The sequence below is a fragment of the Lynx canadensis genome, chromosome B3, assembly GCF_007474595.2.
Source record: "Lynx canadensis isolate LIC74 chromosome B3, mLynCan4.pri.v2, whole genome shotgun sequence".
Lineage (NCBI taxonomy): Eukaryota > Metazoa > Chordata > Mammalia > Carnivora > Felidae > Lynx > Lynx canadensis.
In genome coordinates, this window is record NC_044308.2 from 54,999,095 (window position 1) to 55,022,442 (window position 23,348).

At 39.7% G+C, this 23,348-nt stretch overlaps 1 protein-coding gene across 1 annotated transcript in view; it reads left to right on the forward strand.

Moving 5' to 3' along the window:
* The window catches only part of FBN1 (fibrillin 1), a 232,954-nt gene that overhangs the window by 20,122 nt on the left and 189,484 nt on the right, over nt 1-23,348 (forward strand). The window contains exons 2-5 of the mRNA XM_030318235.1: nt 8,072-8,154; nt 10,405-10,503; nt 19,323-19,418; nt 22,794-22,889. Coding sequence (XP_030174095.1) covers nt 8,072-8,154; nt 10,405-10,503; nt 19,323-19,418; nt 22,794-22,889 — 374 coding nt within the window. The remainder of the gene's footprint in view (nt 1-8,071; nt 8,155-10,404; nt 10,504-19,322; nt 19,419-22,793; nt 22,890-23,348) is intronic.

The following is a 23,348-nucleotide window of genomic DNA, read 5'->3' on the forward strand; positions in this document are numbered from 1 at the left end:
GAACTCAGGAAGCTCCAGACCATCACCTGAGCCGAAGTCGAACACTTAACCAACTGAGCTACCCAGACATCCCGAAATATTTTTCTTTTAAATAGATTAATTTATAAGAAATAGTTTTCACTATTAGACAGTTTCCATGTTAGTGGCATTTGCAGCTGGCCTATTTATGACACCAAAGACATAGTATTAATCTTTGTTAATTGTACTTTATACATACTAAGGTATTCCGTCAATGTTATCTTGTGTGCTTCTAAATAGACTCCAGGATATTCTAGGCATTACAGACATTGTTTCTCTGCTTGAAGACCTATTAGTTTTGGAACAGAGTGGGTAGGGACAAGTTTCAGGGGAGAGAATCTAAACATATAATTATTTAAAATATATATTACAGGGGCGCCTGAGTGGCTCAGTCGGTTAAGCATCTGACTTCAGCTCAGGTCGCGATCTCGAGGTCCGAGAGTTCGAGCCCCGCGTTGGGCTCTGGGCTGATGGCTCAGAGCCTGGAGCCTGCTTCTAATTCTGCGTCTCCCTCTCTCTCTGCCCCTCCCCCGTTCATGCTCTGTCTCTCTCTGTCTCAAAAATAAACGTTAAAGAAAAATTAAAAAATATATATATACTACAAATACACACATATGGCTCAATACGTTGTGTGTCATACATGTTGCTCTTTGTTTTACCTGTTAAAGAAATTAGCCAAGTAGTCAAGTTAGCATACTTTTTAAATTTGTTGATTGCTATCAAATGTTTGGAATTAATACATTATTGAGAAAATAAATGTAGTGTTCAAAGAGCCAGAAATAAAACGTAATTATAATATAGCATATGTAGGTTCTTGAGAGGTATGTCTGGTATTGTGTTGGTAGGTTGAAGGGTGGTTGGGATTAATTGGGGAGGAGGATTACCACTATGGGGGAAGTGAAACTATACATTAAAAAGGAAACATGGGCAGGGGTGCCTGGGTGGCTCAGTTGGTCAGACTTCAGCTCAGGTTGTGATCTCACAGTCTGTGAGTTCGAGCCCCACGTCAGGCTCTGTGCTGACAGCTCAGAGCCTGGAGCCTGCTTCAGATTCTGTGTCTCCCTCTCTCTCTGCCCCTTCCCCGCTCATGCTCTGTCTCTGTCTCAAAAATAAATAAAAACATTTAAAAAAATTAAAAAAAAAAAAGGAAACATGGGGGAGGGGCGTCTGAGTGGCTCAGTTGGTTAAGTGTCCAACTTTGGCTCAGGTCATGATCTCACAGTTTGTGAGTTGGAGCCCCACGTCAGGCTCCGTGCTGTCAGCTCAGAGCCTGGAGTCTGCTTCAGATTCTGTCTCCCTCTCTCTGCCCCTCCCCTACTCGCACTCTGTTTCTGTCTCTCAAAAATGAGTAAACATTAAAGAAAATTTTTAAAAGAAGGAAACATGAAAGAGCAAGTATAAAGATGGAAGAAGGGTCTGGATTTAGCATGTATATCATGGAGGAGAGGCGTGTGCACCAGTGAGGGCTGAGACGATAAAGGGAAGGAGTGGGACAAGAGGGTGGGGCTGAGAGTGGGCAGGTTAGCCTACCTGGCAGAGATCTGAAGCTGATAGTGAAATGTTCCACATCTTAGGGAGGGTGAAGTCTGTGTCTGGAATGTAAGAGAACAGAACTAAGCATCGTGAACACAAAAAGATATTTAGCTATATTGTCCTAATGAAATAGAGAGGAAGGAGGAAGCCAGGAAAAAGGTGATAATCAGTCTGACAGTGAAACACCAACATGTAAACCAGAGAGTTATTTGCTAATGGAGTTAGAGAATTGAAGAGGAATTTCAGCAGTGGGCTGAAATAAAACTAGTGATTCCTCTTTACAAGTGGGAGACATCAGGTTATAGCTCAGACAGCTTTCTTCTGAGCCTACCCTGTGTGATGGGGCCAAGTACCCTCTTTACTCCTTTCTGGACTCCCCAGTCTCACCTTGATGTTTGTGTCTTACCTGTTGTGGTGACACTCTTTGCATGCTTGCTTGTCTTCTTCCCAGAGCAAATACTATGTCTTAGTCACTATGAAAAACTGGAACAGTTTATTTATAATTGCATGGTTACAGTCTTATTATTTTACGTTTTAGCAAACTTTTCACCATAGAACAGTTTGAGATTTACAAACAAACCAGAAGGATAACACTACACGATGTAGGTTGGAGAGGTTGGCAGGCTTATGCCTTCAAAGAAGAAAACCAGAATTGTCTGAGTCCCAGCCAGTGTTGACCCAGACAATCCAGAAATGAGTCCCTGGATCTGAAGAGCCCCCTGAAAGCTTGACGAGGCCATGGAAGCCGTTTTCATTACCAGGATTCCAAGTTTCATTACTTGAGATGTTGTGACTGGCAGATGGGCTGGAATAGTCACATGTGATATTCAAATCACTGCTAGTAGATGTGACCTCTGCCTTTAGCAAAAAGGGCCAGGATAAAGGCACCCAAATAATTGAGGAGAGCTTGCAAAGTTTGTTGGAGTAGCAGTGGATCCCCTCATTAGATAGTGCTCATGGTTTTTCTTTTAAATTTTCTTCTTGATAAAAAAATCTGTCAAAAAACTAATAAAGTCATGATGTGTGGGTCACAATATGTGTAGCTAATTTGTATATTAGAGGTTTTTTTCATGATCTATCACATTTTTGACAGTGAAAATTATTGTTTTTAAAAACTGGGACAGTGGGATATTAGGATATTACCTTGAGCCATGTTACATGGACAGTTGGGGGGAGGGCATGCCTTTGCGTCCCCTGCACACTGATGCTTGAGAGGAGTAAATCATCATATTTTTCTCCCACAATTCAAAAAAGTAGGTCACTCATGCATGGAGTAGTGTCAGCCTCATTAACCTTCTTGCCCAAGGATTTAAATACGTCACATGTATATGAAATAAAAGCCCATTGAACTTTTTTTTTTCCCCCAGTCTTGTCTGAAAGGGAGTTTGAACTTGGGATAGGAAGCAGAAAGGCTATCTTGCCTGTAAGAGAGGCCAGATTTACAGAAGTGGATTCTGGCTAAGGAATGTGGACACACTGCAGACATCTTGTACACAGGCCAGTTCCTGCAGTGATGTGGTCAGACATGGTAAAGCCCAGCTGTTTGCTCCATTGAGAGGGGCTTTTGCTAGCCCACATAATCTCCAAGTGCCTTGTCTTAACTGGATCTGAGTATTCGGCCTGCTGAGGCTCACCCACCCCTGGAGAGATTGGAGGTGGGTTGTTGTAAGCATTGTATTCAAAGCAACTGGTAAGAGAAGTAACAGATAAAGACCTAACAATTAAAACAATGTAATAGACAGTGGAAAGTGGACTGTAAATATATTTTTCCTTTTCCCCCTGAACTTTTAGAATACAGGTAAAAACAATTTATGCTTAAATTGGTAGTTTGTTGATGGACATTTGGTGGGGTTTGTCACTCATTCCCTCATGAAAGCTATTAGGTGAAATGCCATCTTGCCCCCAAAGGCATCTCTGCCGTAACATAGCAGTTAAGAGAGTGAACTGGCAGCAGGCTTCCTGAGTTCAAATCCCCATTCTTTACTTCCAAGCTGTGGGACCCTGGCTGGTTTGTTTAACCTTCCTAAGTCATAGTGTCTTTAATGTTAAAGGCAATAACTTACCTCAAAGGGTTTCCTTGAGGATGAAATAAAGCAGTATGTTTTTAGCACATAGCATACATTTCTTTTCTCTCTGAATTTTACTTTGAATTTGCCGAATGCTACTGCCACTTGCACTAAGCTTTAACTCTTGACTTTTTTTGGGCAGCAGGTTGGTGGGTGTGGTTGGGGAAATGAAAAGGAAAAGAAAAGTTTGAATGCTAAACTTTCATTTACACAAAAAAGTAACTCCATTAGAGATTTATCTTCTTTGTTAATGCTTTCTGTGTGAAACTTTAGAATAAAATCTTTGATATGGAAGTAATCCAATGTGTCTACTTTAGACTTTACATATCTTAGTGCTTTCCAACTTAAATAAGACATTCATTTATTTCTAGAATTAGAGCTGTTTTTCCTGTGTGTGAGTAGAATAAATACCACCCAGCTTGTTCGAAAGAGTGCTGTTAGTTTGGAGTTCTCAAGACCAAAATTAGCAGAGAATTCTTACATCTTTCTAATACTTTGCACTAAGCCATTTAACCTAGCAATATTTAATGTGTTAATGTGTTAAAGATTCAAACAGTCATTGATTGAGGATATTGGTTGCAACAACTTAAATTGAATAATGCAATACTATAAGAGATAAAATTATCAAAATTAAAAAATTATTAAAATAAAAAAAATGTCAGAGCATGGGAACAAAACCACAGTTAGACAATATGTAGAATTTTAAGTAACACAGTGAAATGAAAACGTGATCACTAATGTAACGGAACTGTGAATGAATGAAACAGTTCATGCAATGAAACAGAAAGTACCCCATTTAGGAGAGAAGATGTTTATACTTTTAAGGTAATTGCTTTAAATAAAAGAGGATGATCAAAGTGTAGCAGCACATGTTTAAAAAAAATGAACAGTTATTGGGGTGCTGGGTGGCTCATTTGGCTAAGCGTCCGACTCAGTCATGATCTCGCAGGTTCTTGAGTTTGAGCCCCCTATGGGGTTCTGCACTGAGAGTACAGAGCCTGCTTGGGATTCTCTCTCTCTCTCTCTCTCTCTCTCTCCCTCCCTCCCTCCCTCCCTCCCCTGCTCAAGCACTCTCACTCTCTCTCTCAAAAATAAATAAATAAATGTTTTTTAAAAAAATGAGCAGTTATGGGGGCGCCTGGGTGGCTCAGTAGGTTAAGCATCCGACTTCAGCTCAGGTCACGATCTCGCGGTCCATGAGTTCGAGCCCCGCGTCGGGCTCTGGGCTGATGGCTCGGAGCCTGGAGCCTGCTTCCGATTCTGTGTCTCCCTCTCTCTCTGCCCCTCCCCTGTTCATGCTCTGTCTCTCTCTGTCTCAAAAATAAATAAACGTTAAAAAAATTTTAAAAAATGAGCAGTTATGAATGGGCATTAGGTGTGGATGCAAAAGAATTATCTTCATTTCCCCAGATCCTCATCTCTTGGGGCAACCAATTTTAACCATGTCTGGTTTTAGTTCTTCTCATGTTTCTCTTTATGACACCATGTACTGTGCTTGTACCTCTATTTCTAGATTTAAACAGTATCCATTGGTTCCATGCAATGAAAGATGGGGACATAGCTCACTTAGATATCTATACCTTTTCTCTCTCGTTTCCTTCCTACTTTTTAAAAAATCATGGTATGACTTTCAGCTATTGGTTATTTTATTTTCTTTAAAAAATTTTTTTTTAACATTTATTTATTTTTGAGACAGAGAGAGACAGAGCATGAATGGGGGAGGGTCAGAGAGAGGAGACACAGAATCTGAAACAGGTTCCAGGCTCTGAGCTGTCAGCACAGAGCCCGATGCGGGGCTCGAACCCACGGACCGTGAGATCATGACCTGAGCCGAAGTCGGCCGCTTAACCGACTGAGCCACCCAGGCGCCCCAGTTATTGGTTATTTTAAAACATTATATAATATACTTAAACCTCTGTCTCTTGGAGCAACTACTTTATTTCTCTCCATACCTTTCTTCCTAACTTGATAGCTATACCATTACCTTTACAGGTGCAGGTTTAAAACATTTACATTTTGTTTTGAAATCATTGTAAATTGTAACATCTCCCATGTTTTGTCTGCAGGTTGATTGTAAACATTGAAAAAACAATGAGGAATGTTTAGATTAGTTTGATTTTCAAACACCTTGGAAAATCTTTTTAATATCTTGCTTTGTAGGACTGAAATTACTGATTCTGGACTCTTTTTTCTTAGCCTTTTCACCATGTTATATGTGTTATTACTCCATAAATACACGCATTCTTGTCAGACAATATGTCTTGATTTTTGTTTGAAAACATAGTTACTCCAACCACAGGACACCTATAAAGGCTCAGGGGTCCTCTGAAGCTATTCCAGGATTTGGTTTGGCGTTGGACTGGACCCAGTGGAGTTGTTGTAATGAGCTGTTAGTGGGGAAGGTTTGAGGTGGTTGACTCTGGCTTGAATTATCATTTCTAGTCTAGAGAAATTTGTGGAGTTTGGAAGGTTTGGTTACTCTAACCCTCACCCTAACCCCCTATCCTAACTTCTCATCTTACTCCCCTTTCCAACATTCTGAGTTGCCCCAGGAAGTTCTGGGTACTCTGAATTGAAGTTTTGGGCACTACTTTGTCACAGAAGGGATACAGGATTGAGAGCCAGTGGCTTAGAATTTGTAATAAACTCTCTCTTCCTTAATCTCTTATAGTGCCTCTTGTTGAGTAGTTAATTTAGGTCAGAAAATGATTCTATCATGTTAATAATGCTGTATTGCGTTCATGTCCATTATTTCATCTGACACACACACACACACACGCGCGCGCACACACACACACACACACACACACACACACACCATGTGGCCAAGGCAGACATTTCATTACGCCAATGTGCAGAGACTTCAACTAAAGCTCAGAGAGGTTTCAGCATTGGGTGCATAGTAAGCCTTTTTCCATCATTTTATGTCTAGTTTTGGAGGAATAGGGCCCTTTCCCGGGTTCCTCCATCTTTCTTCCTATCTCTCTTTTTGGCCTCAGCATCAGTCAGTCTGAAGTGTGCATTTTGCCCTGCAGTGTTCCGGGTCCCCTGGGGCTGTGAGAGAGGCACAGGATAGAGCAAAGGCTTCACCTTTGTTCCCAATTCTGCTTGTGCTTGAAGCAATGAGTTCAGAGGAGATGAAGGGGGGGTCTGTGCTGTTACACATGGTCTGCATATAGATGGAGAGTTTGTGAATACACCCCAACCAGAAGTTTGTTCGTTCGTTCTTTCTTTCTTTCTTTCTTTCTTTCTTTCTTTCTTTCAAGTTTATTTATTTGCTTTGAGAGAGAGGGAGAGAGAGAGTGCATGCAGGGAAGGGGGCAGAGGGAGAGGGAGAGAGATAGTATCCTAAGCAGGCTCCACGTTGTCAGCACAGAGCCTGACATGGGAGTTGAACCCACAAACCATGACATCATGACCTGAGCTGAAATCCAACAGTCAGACCCCTAAACCGACTGAGCCACCCAGGCGCCCCCAGAAGTACATTTTAGTTACACAGTTGTTTTTAAAGGTTTACTCTTATGGGGCTACAGGATTTATACTAGCAAGCCTTGGAATAGCTACTGTTTGTGAAATTGATTACAAAACGTTTGACCTTATTCATCAGCCCCTGAACTTTAGGAAGTAGCATTAATGTTTAGGCCCTTAGATATGGCATAGTGAAATGAATGGTTTCTTTCCTGTCTCTGTGTGTTCAGTCCTCTTAGTTTCTAGTGTAGAGTTAAGTAGATCCTTACAACAGTTGCTCCCTTAAGTTGTTAAATATGTATCATCTGGATTCTGAATGGAAGCTTTGCTCCAAGAAACCTGATGGAGCAGAAATGTCTGTAAACAAGAAACCCAAAGTTACGTTGACTTTGTTTTCCTGTAACTTCTGGTAATCAACTGTGTTTCCAAACTTTGGCTAAAGAAATATTTACATTTTTTTGCTTTTATTTTTTCCGACTAATGTCAGCATTTGCGTTCCTGTAATTCTGGTGAAAGGAAGAATATGGCCACTTTTTAGGAGTGAGCTGGGACACAGAAAAAATATACACAGCTTCAATGAGTAGAAATTTAAAACTTTATATGCAGATTTCGTGATGACCTTTCTTAACTAGATTGGTAGGAATTTTATTATTTAAATTAGACTCATATAACTCCATACATTTTTATATCTGTGCGTTGTGATAGAATGCACTACATTTTGCATCTCTTGTTTTTATTTTTCTGATGTATGCATAGGTGATACTGAGGGATATCCTTATTGGTATCATTATGTTAGAGTCCAAACTACTAAGCCAGTGTTGGGTCCCATGAGTTTACATTTTTTTTTTTTTTTTGTCTACAAAAATTCGTCCTGTTCTTGTAACTCAGAGACATTTTTTTCCCCTTTGTATGTGGTCACATATTGTTTTTTAAAAAGTGTGGAGTTCTTCTAATTGGATTTTTGTTTGTTTGTTTGTTTGTTTTAGACCTAATGTCTGTGGATCACGTTATAATGCTTACTGCTGCCCTGGATGGAAAACCTTACCTGGTGGAAATCAGTGTATTGTCCGTAAGTAAATAGATAGTCTGTCATTCTTCATGTTCTTCTTTTGTTGTTTTGGTTGCATGGTGATTCTTAGTACTTGTTCCTTTGTAACTGCATACCATTAATATGTTTATAGCAGAGTCTTCCAGCTCTAAGATTTTCCTACTTCCTCTGAATCCAGATTGGGAAATACACTAAGTTGGTCAAACTGCTGTTGTACTTTAATTCAGTGACTTCCTTTGGAATATTTCTGACATACAGGGAATAGAGCCACAGGGATAATTTGATCAAGGGTACATGTTGCCTGGCTTCATAGACTTTGTAATCACTTGGATGGGATTTTGAAAAAAGGATACATTGCTGCTTTCCTTATTATAATTTCTAACTTTGTTGGCCACCCACAAGCCTACTCAAACCTTGTACACTGAATTTGGGTGGTCGAGGCCAAAGACAGACCTAACTTTCAGAGAGGAAAGGAAGTGGCTAGAGCATCAGATGAAGATGAGTAGAAAGACTAGGGAAGAACTCACATGGTGCCAGAGATTCCCCCATTGATTCTGCTGCCACGGCAAATGTCCAGATTCTCATCACACACCAGAAATGTTGAGTGACAAACCACATGTCAGAAAAGATGCTATTTAAAGGAGATGTAAGTCAAATTGGTTATGGCATCCGTCCTTTATGAGCTTTTCCTGTCATCATACCTATGGAGGAATTTTCAGTTTTCAGAAAATTCCATCAGACAGTGGGAAAAGTTAGAGTTGAAAGGACATTAAGGAATCACTAGATCCACTTTCTATGTTGGCCTATGTCTGTGCAGAAGAACAATATTTCAACCAGTATTCTCTTGGTGACCTGAAAAGTTCACCTCTATCCCAGTTCTTGATTTTGACCAGAAGCATCTTATTCATTTGGCATATTGTGCTTTATTTAAGGATCAAAACTGAATCACTAAGAGAGATATATAATGGTATTTGACATTTTCTAAATGAACTTGACAGTGTGTTTCCCTTGTGTTCTTTTTTTAAATTTTTATTTATTTATTTATTTATTTATTTATTTATTTTGTGAGCGCATGTGTGCATGCAGGAGCATGTACCAGTGGGGGAGAGGCAGAGAGAGAGGGAGAGAGAGAGAGAGAGAGAGAGAGATCAAGATTCCCAAGAAGGCTCCACATTCAGCATGGAGCTGGACTCGGGGCTTGATCTCAAACTGTGAGATCATGACCTGAGCTAAAATCAAGAGTTGGATGTTTAACTGACTGAGCCACCCAGGCACCCCTTCCTTGTGTTCTGTAGAATCTATAAGAAATGCTGTCTTCAATAGCATTTATTTGAATACACAAGTATTCAAATAAATGTTTATAGGATCCTTTGACAGCTTATTTCTTAATAGTTTTCAGTCTCCATCCTAAGCTTTTTTGGTGTTTGAATGCATTTTCTATCAAGTATATTATTTTTAGCCTTGCACATCTCATTTGCCTCTTGCAAGGTTATACAGGAATTTGAGGAAGAGATAATGTCTATGAGCATAAAAAGTAGTGGCCAAATCTTAGTCTGCTAATAAATATAAATCATTTGCCATTTAGACTTTCCTTCTGGCCATCAGCAGAGCATCTGGTGCCAGCATATTAGTCCCTCAGTATCATGAAAGTGTAAATATTTTTCTAAAAGATGAACAGCTTCTTGACTGCAGAATCAGTGCTATTGTAGTGGATTCCCAACTTCTTCTCTCAGATTGTTGATGTACATCTTCAATGTAAAATCAAAGCTACTCAATGGGCAGGATCCAGTGTAGAGAATTAGTCTTAGCAGGGCATAGTATTTTTATAGAAATTATTAAGCAATAAGCATTTATAATGAAATAGGCTCCCAAGACTACCTCTGCAACTCTTCTATCATTAAATTGTAAAGCTAATATAAAAACAAAATGCTTGTAGGCATATAAATATGTTTAAATGCAAGACTTTTGTTTGTTCTGTTTTCCCTAAATAAGATACTGGGGGCTTTTGATAGATTGGGTGCTGTGTGGAATAAGAGAGAGGTTGAGAACCACTGGTATAAATAAGGGAGTTGCAGCATTTTACATCCAGAGCTTGTTTAGTTCAACAGGTTTGTTTTGTAAGTGAATAAACCTGTGGCCTAAGGTCATGAATCATGAAGGCAAAATTAACGAGGCACCTGAGAGCCCAGGTTTCCTCATTTGAGGGTTGGGTTCCTATAAAGCACCATGCTCTCAAGCCATGTACTTACAGACCTCTGGTTTTATTGACAGCCATTTGCCGGCATTCCTGTGGGGATGGATTTTGTTCTAGGCCAAATATGTGCACTTGCCCATCTGGTCAGATATCTCCTTCCTGTGGCTCCAGATCCAGTGAGTATAACATGTTATTATATATAATATTATTTTGTGTGGTTATGCCCTATTTTCTCCTAAATTTGCTTTTGGCTTTTCTCTTGCCTGCAATACATTTTTTTCACTAGAACATCTGCCTTCTCTGTTCTGCCCAAAATACTTGGAATGGCTTTCCTTAGTCTGGCCTCCCATTTCCTTCTTCACTCTTTATAAGGAAATTACCTATGGGACTTAGTTACTATGAATACTATAAAGATTATGTTCTCCTGTGTAGGTATCACCTTATTTATCTTTGTGTCTCCAGTGTAAACACCATAAAAGATGCTCAGTGGATTGGTTGTTCAATGAACATTTTTGGCTCAAGAAAACTAGGCATTTTTCCTAGTGGTACTGAAATATGACTCTGATTAAACACTTTTGTAAAAACTGAAGACCCCTACTTTTGCAAAAAGAAGATGTAAGAAGTCATTATGGAAGTTTTGGGGGTGATTTTTCCTTAAGCACAAATATATTTTCTCTTTCAGAATTTTATCACTTCATTCTGTGATGCCAAATAATACCCACAGTTCATTTTTCAGAGCCTTTCCTTGCTAGTTCTATTGTTTTCATTAGACTTTTGGGTTTTTTTTTTTTTGGTTTATTTTTTTAAGTTTATTTATTTATTTTATGAGAGAGCACTCACTCAAACTCACGAACCGTGAGATCATGAATGACCTGAGCAGAAGTCAAGAGTCAGACGCTTAACCGACTGAGCCACCCCTGTGCTCCTTTTTGGTTTTTTATTCTTTAAATGTGGGGTCCTCAGCAATGAATTAACTAGAGGAAATGTAGGGATTGGGAAGGAGGTGAGTCATTATTGGTTATTAAAAAGGTTTAAGTTTATGCCTTTATAAACAGCCCCTCAACACCTTGACCATCATCAAAGCAAAAAACTTGGGTTTCTTTCCCATTGCCTATTTTTTCTTAGAAAATTCATTCCCCTTACAGTGTGTTCTGTTTTTGACAAGGTTTTCAGGAAAAAGTATTGTGGAATAAGAGCATTCTCTTTTGTTTATTGCAAGTAGAGACTTTAGTGTGGTCAAGGTTCATTACCTATTAAGACTCCTAATATTTAGCCCTGGCTCTCATGAGCCAATTAACAGGGTAGGGCAGGTAGTCCTAATAGACATTCTTGGTGCCCACTCACATATCTTTGCATTTATGGATGAGCACAGGTAACTCTACCTTATAGCTCTGTAAAATTTTCTGGCAGGGAGCATACCAGGTCCACATGCAGGGCATGCTGGAAGTGCCAGAGGGTTAGTGGCCTTAGAAGCAATTGTTAGCCAGTGACAGACGGAGAGTGTTGGATAAGTGCCCCAGATTCCTTGCCTCTAAATTTGCAGAACTATGAAGTGCGTTCTCCACTGTCTCTTAGAGTTCCCTAGTGGATTAAGCCCCACCTGCCCACAGTGGTAATAGGCTTATTGCCTATTTGCTTATTGCATTGAGAACAGCACATTCTTATTTGATCTCAGGTTAGTTTTGAATGTGCATCTTCCAAGCAATAGCAAATTCATTCTACAAATCAAGGGCGCCTGAGCTGAAGGAAATACAGAGAGGTAGACAAGTCAACTGGTGGCATTTACAGGAACATGTTGGACATCTTGATCTCTATCAGGCTGCCACAGAGAATTGCCTAAGGGATGAGGAAGGAGTCTAGATATCAAGTTGGGAACAGACCCAGTTGTTCAGATGGGCCGTGGAACAACCACCAACAGTGTACCTCTCTGGCAGAGAGAAAATATAGCTGGATGACAAAACTAGGTATCCAGTTGGAAAGGTCTTCAGCATGATCGTGTAAGCTGCTAATAATTTCTCTGTCAAATAAAAATCATGAGATACAGAGATAGGATGTTGACAAGTTGGTCGTAGTAGATTTCAAGCTAGCCTCAAGATAGGAGAAGTATAGTGATAGGTCCTGTGGGCCAGATTTAGGTGAGAGACTGGAGTCCAAGACTTGTGGGTAGTACTCTTTGAAGAAGTTTAGGTCCACCTATGGTACCTGCACATTGCACAAAATCCCTGAGTAGATTGCGGATCAGAGTGGTATGAGGAGGACAGTCTGGTTTCATCAAGATATTTGGAGCTTTAAATCATTGGCTTGGACTCTACCTATGCTAATATTGTCTAAATATCTTGCAAAATTAAACGTGGGAGAATGTTTTAAATGAAGGGTAGCTGAGATACTCAGAATTCATTTCTGATCTTTTGAAGTGATATTCTAGGGAATATCTGTGCTATCCTATAGAACTTCTTGGCCGCAGTGTGTTTGACAATAAATGTGGAGAAATCACTTTACTAACTTTCCTACTAGTAGAAGGATAACTCGACAGAGAGAAATGTTTGTATTCCCAAAGGGGCAAACTTAGACCATTTATTTCACCAATATTTCCTGTGAGAAATTTTACACTTGTTATGTGATATGGGTCAAGGAGGCTGGGAAAGTTGTGGGGCACTGAGGCTTTAATTTTCTCATTTGAAAATGAAAGGAGTGTTGTTCTTTCAGGTTGTTTTCTACTTGAGTGTGCTGGGACTCTGAGAATAGGAAATGATCTCTTAGTGGCCTGAAGGAGAGAGACTGCATTTCCAGAAGGTCCAAACTGCCAGCCAGAAATTCCTTTGGGCACTAGGAAGACAGGGCTTCCCTTAATCTATTGGAACTTTTGCCACTGGCCATAGGGCACCAGGGAAAAAGAGAAGATTGGCCAGCCAGAGTCAGAAAAAATGGGTTTTCTGGACTTTAATTCCAGTTCTATTGGTACTGTTCTTGACTCCATCAGTTTCTGAGGCTGACGATGGACACTGAGCTATCCTAATTCTCATAATTAGGTCATGGTGGACTGATGCATGAATTTATTCAAGCTCTTCTTTTTCTTTTTAATGCTTACTTATTTTTAGGAGAGTGAGAGAGCGAGAGCACAAGGGGAAGAGGGGCAGAGAGAGAGAGAGAGAGAGAAAAAGACAGAAATCCTAAGCAGGCTCCATGTTCAGTGTGGGAGCCCCACGTGGGGTTCGATCTCATGAGATCATGACCTGAGCCAAAATCAAGGGTCAGACGCTTAACTGACTGAGCCACCCAGGCGCCCCTCAAGCTCTTCTTTAAATGTATACATAATATAGGGACACCTGGCTGACTCAGTTTGTAGCACATGTGTCTCTTGATCTCAGGTTTGTGAGTTTGAGCCCTACATGGGGTGTAGAGATTATTTAAAAAAAAAAAAACTTAAAAATATGAATTATATAAAATAGATTATTATCTTCTTCAATAACATATATTATTATAAAAGTTGTTACCTGAATTTTATATTTAAGAATTTGGAGATCACTTTTATACTCATCCTGTTTTATTGTTTATGCTTTTAAAAAGGATTTTAAAAACTTCTTTTTTGAGGTATAGATTCATATTCAGTTATAAGAAATAATATGGAGATATCCTGGGTACCCTTCATCCAGTCTTCCCAATGTTAACATCCTGTGAAACTATAATATGATATCACGGCCAGGATACTGTCATTGATACAGTCAAGACATGGAAGAGATCTATTAGTGCAAGGATGCCTCATGTTGCCCTTTTCTAGTCCAGTATGGAGCCCAGTGCGGGGCTTGAACTCCCAACCGTGAAATCAAGACCTGAGCTGAGATCAAGAGTCGGGCGCCTAACTGACCGAGCCACCCAAGCTCCCCGAGATACTTTTCTAATGGGGAGTGAAGTTGAAGTCTAGGTTCCTTCAATACCTATAGATGTCCAGTTGCTCCAGTGCCATCTGTTTTTGAAAAGACTATCCTTCACCCATTTAATTGCTTTGGCACCCTTGTCAAAAATCGTATTTGTGTAGGACTATATCTGGGTCTTTGTTTTATTCTATTTATCCATATATCTATCCCTTCTCCAATACCATACAGTCTTGATTACTGCAGCTATGTGAAAAGTCTTGAAAATGGAGTAGACTAATTCCTTTCACTTTATTTTTCTTTCTCAAAATCATTTTAGCTATTCTAATTCCTTTGCCTTTCCATATAAATTTTAGGTTAATCTTGTCTATACCTACAAAAAAATCTTTCTAGGATTTTGATAAAAATTATAGTAAGCCTAGAAGTCAGTTTGGAGAGTATTGATATCTTTCTTATGTGGAACCCCTTATACCTTGAAATTTTTTTTATCATTTTCAATTTACTTCAATTTAGGGGTGCTTGTGTTCCCAACAGAAATCCAAGCTCTAAGGGTGGAAGAAAGCCAGGGAAACAATTCTAGAGCAGTGTGTTAGCAAGTTTGAGCAGATATGAGCCAACCACGTGCTGAAAAGTGTGAGGACACTCAGGATAGGAAGGTAGTGCTATAGCTAATCTAGAAGTGACCCTTGGAAAGGTTTTTCAGGGAAGTGAGGAATTTATACGAACAGGGAGGAGAGGAGTGTGTGAAACCTGCTCAGACTTTAGAAATAGTTGAGTCCTTTGCTTTCTAGTCTGTCTTTCTAGTAGTCTTTATCACTACTATTATTTAACCTGTCTTTCTCTGAACTTTTCCCAGCTCTGCTAGGGTTGCTTTGTTTTGTTTTGTTTTGTTTTGTTTTGTTTTCGCTCTTGTTTTAGATACCTTAGTGAAGTTGTTCTTCTGAGTGGTATGTCTTTAGGTACCACAGGACATTTATGCACTTAAGGAAAAATGTCAATACTGATATCTCTCTGAATGAAAATTATTTTTGTCCTGCCTTGATTCTGGCTGCCCCTGTGGACCTGTCTCAGGTGGAAAGTCCAGGAGTTAGTCTTGCTCTCTAATTTGTCTGCCTGTGCTTTTCCTAGTACCTAAATTAAAGTCACATACCTGCCATATAGATGCTTATTTGCAGATTGCTCTCCATGTTCTTTCTGCCTCTGTACCTGCCAAGACAATGGCAGGCCTGTAGCTTCATTCCCAACTAATGCTTCCCAAAGAAAATGGTCACCTCAGTCCTGCATCTGTCATTCCCATAGCATGCTCAAATTGTTCTCTTCTGGTTGGTTATTTCATGAACTGATTTGTACTGGGCTATCACCTAAAAGGAGTTTCTTCAATTCTTCTTGATGCCTGGCAGGTAGAAGGCATTCAGCAAGTATTTATTGAATGACCAAAATGATTGAGTCTGGAAAAAACATAAAATTTATTTAGGATACTATATAGCTGCAGGTAAATGTCAACATTTTCTGTTAGCTCTAGGATGTTGAGCCTTAACTGAAACTCTTTGAGGCAGTCTGCTCATTTTCTCTTTTTTAAAAGAGTCTATTTACTTATTTTTAGAGAGAGCACACACCTGAGAGTGAGCACAAGTGGCGAGAGAGAGAGGGAGAGAGAGAATCCCAAGCCGGTTCCACACTGTCAGCACAGAGCCCGATGTGAGGCTCAGTTTCAGGAACCATGAGACTGTGACCTGACCCAAAATCAAGAGTCAGACCCTTAATCACCTGAGCTACCCAGGTGCCCCTTGTCTGCTCATTTTCAATGGGAAGTCCTCATTGCGTCTTACGGCTCTCAGGGTTAACTGCATATGGCAGCTTGGACACTGACACTTGAACTCCGTAGTATTTTCAGTTTCTGGTAGAATCTTCACACAGATTGAGTGTAGGAATATATTCTGACTTGAGGTATTTAAAGCATGTAATATTTGAAAACATCCTTGTGGATTTATGTGGAACCCTGGCTTTTTCTAGAGATATAAAACTTGGTCTCATAATTGCCAGACATATGGGATGCTTGTTCAAACCAGTATAAACTTAGAATATGCATCAGTGGCAATAAAAAATAAAATTAATTCATGTATATATACTCCCTAAATTGTTCCTGCTGTAAGGAAGCTGAGTATCTAGTTCCTTTATTTCCCCACAGAAATCCTGAATGATTGCTCTCACTTTTAAAGAAATGTGCTTTTCCCCTGAAGATCTAAGACTCACAAAGAATCTGAAATTCCTTTGGTAAACATGTTTGTGGCAAAGCAGATGGTGAAGATCCAATTATCTTTTCATAAGCTTGTTCCCCCTGCCCAAAGATTCATAGTTCCTTGGTTTATTGGGACCACTGGACTAACTATGCCTTACTATTTCACAAGTCTGGCCAAGGGGTTTTATTTTTTAAAGGAGACATAATATTGTATGTTGGAAAAGGTTGACCTGAAAGACAGTAGAAAAAACATAAAAGCCTGTCAGGGAGATTTTTATTACATTGCATTTAACTGTAAACTTATCGTTTTTCCTGAAAGAATTCATTCTATTTTTCAATTTGAATAATGTAAAGTCACTATTTGAACTACTTTAGCTTTTTATCTCAAAGTAGCTAAATGGCTTTGTTGCTCATGTGGGAATGGAAATTAGCTCTTGGCATGAACCACTTTAATTGAAATCAGTTTGTGGGTTGAGTTCTTATGCTGCTTGACAAATGACATCATTTCCTGTGCTTTTCCCAATCCTCACTGTTTTTCTAAGATAGGATGAAACTAAGTTTAACTTCAATTTTTAAAGCAACTATACACCTTTTCCTGACCTACTTAGAATGTTATCCAAATTTTCACCAAATCTTTCCTTCTGTATATTTGTAGATAGTTCTTTAATTCAAAAGCATTTTGCCTGAGACATTTTAATAGAATCATAGAAGCCTAAAATAACTGTTTTAATCAGTTTCCTGGGTTGCTTGACTTCTATAACAATGCCCCAACACAGCAGTTATTTCTGCTTTTATACATGGGGAAATGAAGATAAAGTATTTTTAATAGCAACCTACCTTAGGGCTGTACAATAGCTTGGGACATAATGGACAACTTCTCAGTCTTAGTTTTTAGGAATAGCTTTTAATGTCATTATCAGGTGCTATGAGTTAAGTAAATGAAAATTACCTTGGTAAAGTTTTATATCACACCTACGAGTAAGCAAGATACTACTCTAGGCATATAAATGGTATAATTAATAATCATGGTGTTTCCCATTCTAAAGAAGCTTTTAGACAAATGGGTTGGGGATAGGAAAAAACAATTTTTAAATAGATTAGGTTATATAATATACATTTCAGAAGAGAAGCATAAAGTACTCTGGAGTCAGAGAAAAAGGGCTCATATCAAGTGGGAGAAGGAGAGAACAGAAAATCAGAAAAGATCAAAGAAAAGAAGATACATTTGCAGTGGGTCTTAGACATAGGTAGGGTTTCAGTATTTGGTAAGAGCTGTGTGAGTTGTATGTTGGGGATTAAGGATTGGGGCAAAGAGACAACGACACAGGTTAAGGAGGATATTCCACCAAGAGACTAGAACAATGCGTTTGACATTTTGTATGGCATATAGAATGCACTGAGAAATATTTGAGTGAATGAATGAATGATAAGTGGATCAGGGTCTGAGTCATAGGATATGCTAAGAGTATTCAGAGAAGCCCTAGAAGGCCCATGGCTATGCTGAAGAGGACCTTGAATGCTGAGAGACTGAGGAAGTTCTTAGCACACTAGACATAGGGAACCTTTGATGGTGCTTCAGTTAAGTGTGTGACATGTTCTTGAGAAGGTGTATCACTTTCAACTTGACTTCATTAACTCTTTGGTCCTCTGTGAGGGCACGGTAAGTATTCAGTTCTGACATCTTTTTCCCCATTGTCATGCTGAGATTTGTGCAGCTACTTATGAAAATGGCCCTTTCCCCTGAAGTCCATAGCCACTCTTGGATACAGCAATGAGAATCCTAACCAGGGCTACCAAGGAAGCTGGCTGCTGGGAGGCGTCTTCTCTCTACTCATAGCAGATTTGGCTCCTATGCTCCAGGAAAACTGAGCATAAGAGCAAGGCTGAGCATCTGGTTTCTGCTCTTTGATGGAAAGATGGGTTCTCTTCTCCCTATGTAAAATTATGGAGCCTTTTTCTGTGGGAATTTTCTCCCACAGCTTGGAGGGCAAGGTGGAGTAAGCCGAAGTTCCAGTCCCCAATCCTGGCCTCCTTGTATAGGGATTTGTCAACAAGGATTAACGACACATTCAATCAAGCCTTTAGTCTTCTCCAAGTAGAGTAGATACTGTTTGCAGAGGACTAACTGGAGTCAGCCTAAACACTAGTGAGAGGAGAGCACTCGCCACACTGTCATTTTCCCTCACACGTGTCTTTCGCTTCAGTTTCTTCTAGTGTTTCTTCTCACATCCAAGGCTGCTACCCATGGTCCTTCTGCCCTGAACCCTGAAGTCATACTTCTGTAGGTGATAATGTGAGGAAGAGTGGATTTCAGCCATTGTGGGTCTTATTTAGTTTAAAGTTACAGTTTAAACAAGCAGTTCCTTCTGAGCCAAGGCCAGCCTCCATTATCAGGAAGCCTTGTTATTAAATGCTGTTGTATGTATTTTTTTTCTTCAAAATTTCTTTTAACAAGATTCCTTGGAATTTGTCATTCAGACAATTTTCCTGGCCACCTACAGTGGGACTCTAAATCTTTGAACAGGAAAATTATTGCCTTTGTAATCACTGTAATCTTGTCTCCTACAGTTACTCAAGGCACTATTTTCTTGTTGATAGAAATTACAGAAATGACACTGAGTGGGAAGTCCTGCTAAATTAGGGGAGTCATTTAGCATTATTAAAGTAAATATCAAAGAAACAATTGCATTGTAACTGATTTTATACACACACAAAATAGCACGCTCAATGTTGTTAATTAGGTTATTTCTGCACAAATATGTGAATCTTGATAAACCATTTTATTTTCTCTCCAAATGACTACAATTCAATTCCTGTGAAGTGTTGCAATATATGTACTTAAACTGCAAAAAGTAAATCATTCTTTTTTCTTTTCCTTTTCAAGTCCAACACTGTAATATTCGCTGTATGAATGGAGGTAGCTGTAGCGATGATCACTGTCTGTGCCAGAAAGGATACATAGGGACTCACTGCGGACAACGTAAGTAAACCTTATAAGTATTCTAGATGCTAAACTGTGTAGACAAATGTGTAGACAGATATGTAGATAAAAAGAATACAGGGATAAGTGCTAATGGATTTGGATTACCTGGGATGTGGCACTTTTATAGATGTCCAGTGAGTCTTAGATATGATCAGATCACTTACCTAATGCACTTTGCACCAAAATTCTGATTGGAATTTTGGGAATGCTGGTTTGACTCCATTTCTTCTCATTTACCTTCAGCATCCCACTTACCTCATCCCTTTAATGTATAATCAGCACCCAGGGTGCAGAATTCTTGTTTGTTCCAGATGCATATCTTCTGTTTGATCACTGAACATTTCCACCTCGATTTTCAAGAAGCATCTTAAAAGTATTTCAAAACTCAACCTCATCTTTCTCCCCAGAACATGTCCTTTCTCTTGATTAATGGTATCTGCATCTCTAGTTTCCCAGTGTAGATTCTGCTACTATAATACTTAGCACATGATGTTCAGCTTGTTAGTTCATTCATGAACACTGTTGTGTGTGTCTACAGTCAATCAGTCCTTGTACTTTGTGGAAGATAAAAATTCCTTTTAAGAAAGCTTATTTTTTATTACACTGAGATGAATATATGTACCCTGCAGAGAATTTGGGAAAGCTCAAAAATACAAAATAATAAAATTCTCCGTAATCTCATCATTCCAGATATTAACTTTTAGTCTTATAATGCATATTTGGTACATGAGATCTATTGTATGCATAATTTTCAGACTACTTTTTTACTTAGTATTTTATTAGAAGTATGTTCCTTGTTATTAAACATTTTTAAATGTTTTAATGGTTGCAAAATACCCCATTATATAGACGTTTAGTATTTATTTAATGAATATTTAATGAGCATTTATTCATATTGTTTCCAGTTTTGCCATTGTATACATACTTGCTATGATAAATAATGTTATTATAAATAAAGCAACATTGTGACTATCTATGCACCACAGTGTGGTAAGAATAATGATTGAGTTTCGTGTAGTCCACAGCAGTAGCATGGAGAGAGGAAACACAGGATGGCTTCCCCAGTGTGGGGAAACCCTTGTGATGAGTCTTGAGGGATGGGGTGGAGTTCTCTTGTCAGATAACAGGAGATGGGCCTTCTATGTAGCTGGCACAGCATGGGCCAAAGCCTGAGAATGTGACATAGTGTGAGATGTCAGACACAGCACGTGTTTTGGTCTTGCTAGAGCTTAAGTGCTGATGGAGGTGATGGGAAGGGAGATAAAATGGAAGTCATGAGCCAGGGTTTGAGTGCTTTTACGCATACCATATCTTCATCTAAAATAGAACCAGGGGAGAAGAGTGAGATAGCAAAAACCAAGAACATTCGTCTGTTGGATTATTTGCTCTGTGTTTACTATGTGCTAGGCAATTTTTCAAACTCTTCGCATGTATTAACTCATTGGATAAAGCAGTGACCTCCTGAGTTAGAGGCCTCTGTTACCTCTAAAAGATGAGGAAACTGGGGCACAGGGACACCAGTAACTTGTTTAAAGTTATATGAAGAGGAAGTGGCAGAGTTGGGACTTGCACCCAAGCAGTCTGACTTCATGGCCCATGCATTTAATGCTATGAAATGCTGGCCTCATATATATCACGTAAATGGTTTACAGTGAGAAAGGCCACTGTGGCCACAGCATAGAGATTAACTGCCAGGGGAAGAAACCGGAAGCGGGAAGATTAGTACCAAGGCTGTGGCTAGAGAGATGGCGGGATGGGGTTGCCGTCGAAGACAGTTTTGGAAAGGGAATCACGAAGACCTGCTGAGTCTTCCTGCTGCCTTTGGACTAAACTGCCTCATGAGCACCAAAGTCTAGCACACAACAGGCTCTCAGGGAACACGTGCAGAATTAGAAAACCTTTCCTAGACCTCACTTACCTAATCTGTAAAGTGAGATGGTTGGCTGAGGCCATCCCCAAATTTCTTTTCTGCTTAAAATCTTTTCTTTCTGCCCTGATTGTAAATTAAGAGCCAAATCTAATTTTATGATGGGAAATGAACTCTTGCCATAATTTTGGCCATAAGGGGTTGTGTCAGTTCATGTCCTCTGATCTCAAGTGGATGCCAGGACAGAATTGGATAGACAAGGGAGTTATTGTGGAAAAGGGCTGTAAAGAATAAAGAGGGGGAGAAAGCTAGAGTAGGAGGAGAAGGCCTTCAGACCATGATGCAGGTAAGACCCCTGTACAAGGGGAGTGGGATTGTGTAGAAAGTGCCTCAGACTATAATGCAGCTCCAGGAAAACTGGGCCAGGCTGATGGGAGTCCAAAGCAAAGATTGCCCATCAGGAGAGTTCCATGATGGGCAGAAATGCCCTGTCTTTGGTACCCCACTGAGTTTGGTCATTGGGTGATAGCAGCCAGGATATATGTGGCCCTTATGTGAACATGAAGCAGATCTGAAGGTGGGGCAGCTGGAGGCGGTCAGCTAGTTAAGCAACGTACAGTAGGATTTCTTGGAGGGAGATCTGAGTGGCTCAACTCGATGACTTCCACAAGGATATAGACATATTGTGCAGGAAATATATGAAGGAGGAATTAATTCGAAAGGAGGTATTTAGGGAAGCCTCATGGAGGAATGAGATTTGAGCTGGGCTTTGAAGAGTGGGTGGTACTGGCCAATTTGGCTCAGAAGAGCCTACCACCTGCGGATAAAGATGCCTAGAAAGAGGCCATGCGTGAAAGAGTTGCAAGATACTGTACAGAGAAACGTTGTTCAGGGCACGAGCTTTCAGTTCTTACTTTAATGCCTTTTCTGGCAAGTAAAATGTCCCTCCCTCCAGCGTCACTGGACTTATCTCATCAATGGATTCCGTTATAACAGTCAGTTGGGTCTTCATTATGGTGCATAAATATGGTCAGAATTAACGTTTTGTTGAGCGCAGTTAATTGTGTGATTTAACATGCTGCATTTCTGTAACGGTGACAGAGGCCAATGTTTTCCCTCATGGGTACCCTTTGGAAATTAAGCACAAAATCATAAGCAAAAGAGTCAGCTTGCTACAATGCAGTTCTCATCCAGAAACATCTCTTGTAAACCACCATTTTAGAGGCAGAACCGAAAGCATTGTTCAGATACGTCCCAGAACAAAACCGTCAGCATTAACACAGGTACAAACCCACCTATTCCTGGCAGTTTAGCCTGAGATAACTGAGAAACACATACAGAGTTGGAACCGTAGAGTAACTGTTTAAAATGAATCCCGGGATGATTATTTAGTTTTTGTTTTTTGTCTTTTTTTGTTTTTATTATTGTCCTTTCAGGGGATATTACTACTTGACTAGCACCTACTTTCAGGTAACGCTCTCAGCTTCTCTCTCCTTATCTTACAGCTGTCTGTGAAAGTGGCTGTCTCAATGGAGGCAGGTGTGTGGCCCCAAATCGATGTGCCTGCACTTACGGCTTTACTGGACCCCAGTGTGAAAGAGGTATTTTTTTTTTCAACAAATTTGTGTAAATCTGTTCTGGTAGCTAACACTGTTATTGACTTCAAGCACACATTGGCTTTATACAGCTGCTTCATGAATTTTGCTGAGCTCTAAGGGGGTTTCTGAACTGTCACTGGGAAGGTCCCTATGATGACAAGGCAGTGGCTCTAATTCTATGCATGTCATTCAATAATCTTGTCAGTGGCCTGCAGGACTCACTAGTGAGCATACGCATAAGTACCAGTTGGTGTCAAGGTAAAAAGGGGAGAATTTTCCATAAGAATTAGCATTGAGCTCGTTGTTATCCTAGTAAATTAAAGAAGCAACTCCACATAAAACATCTGTATGGAAAAGAAAAAATTTAGAATGAGGAAAAATACTCTTAAAGATCTGTGAGAACCTACTGGGGACTGTAGTGGCACATAGCATAGCATCCAAAATTGACTAGAAACATCTATT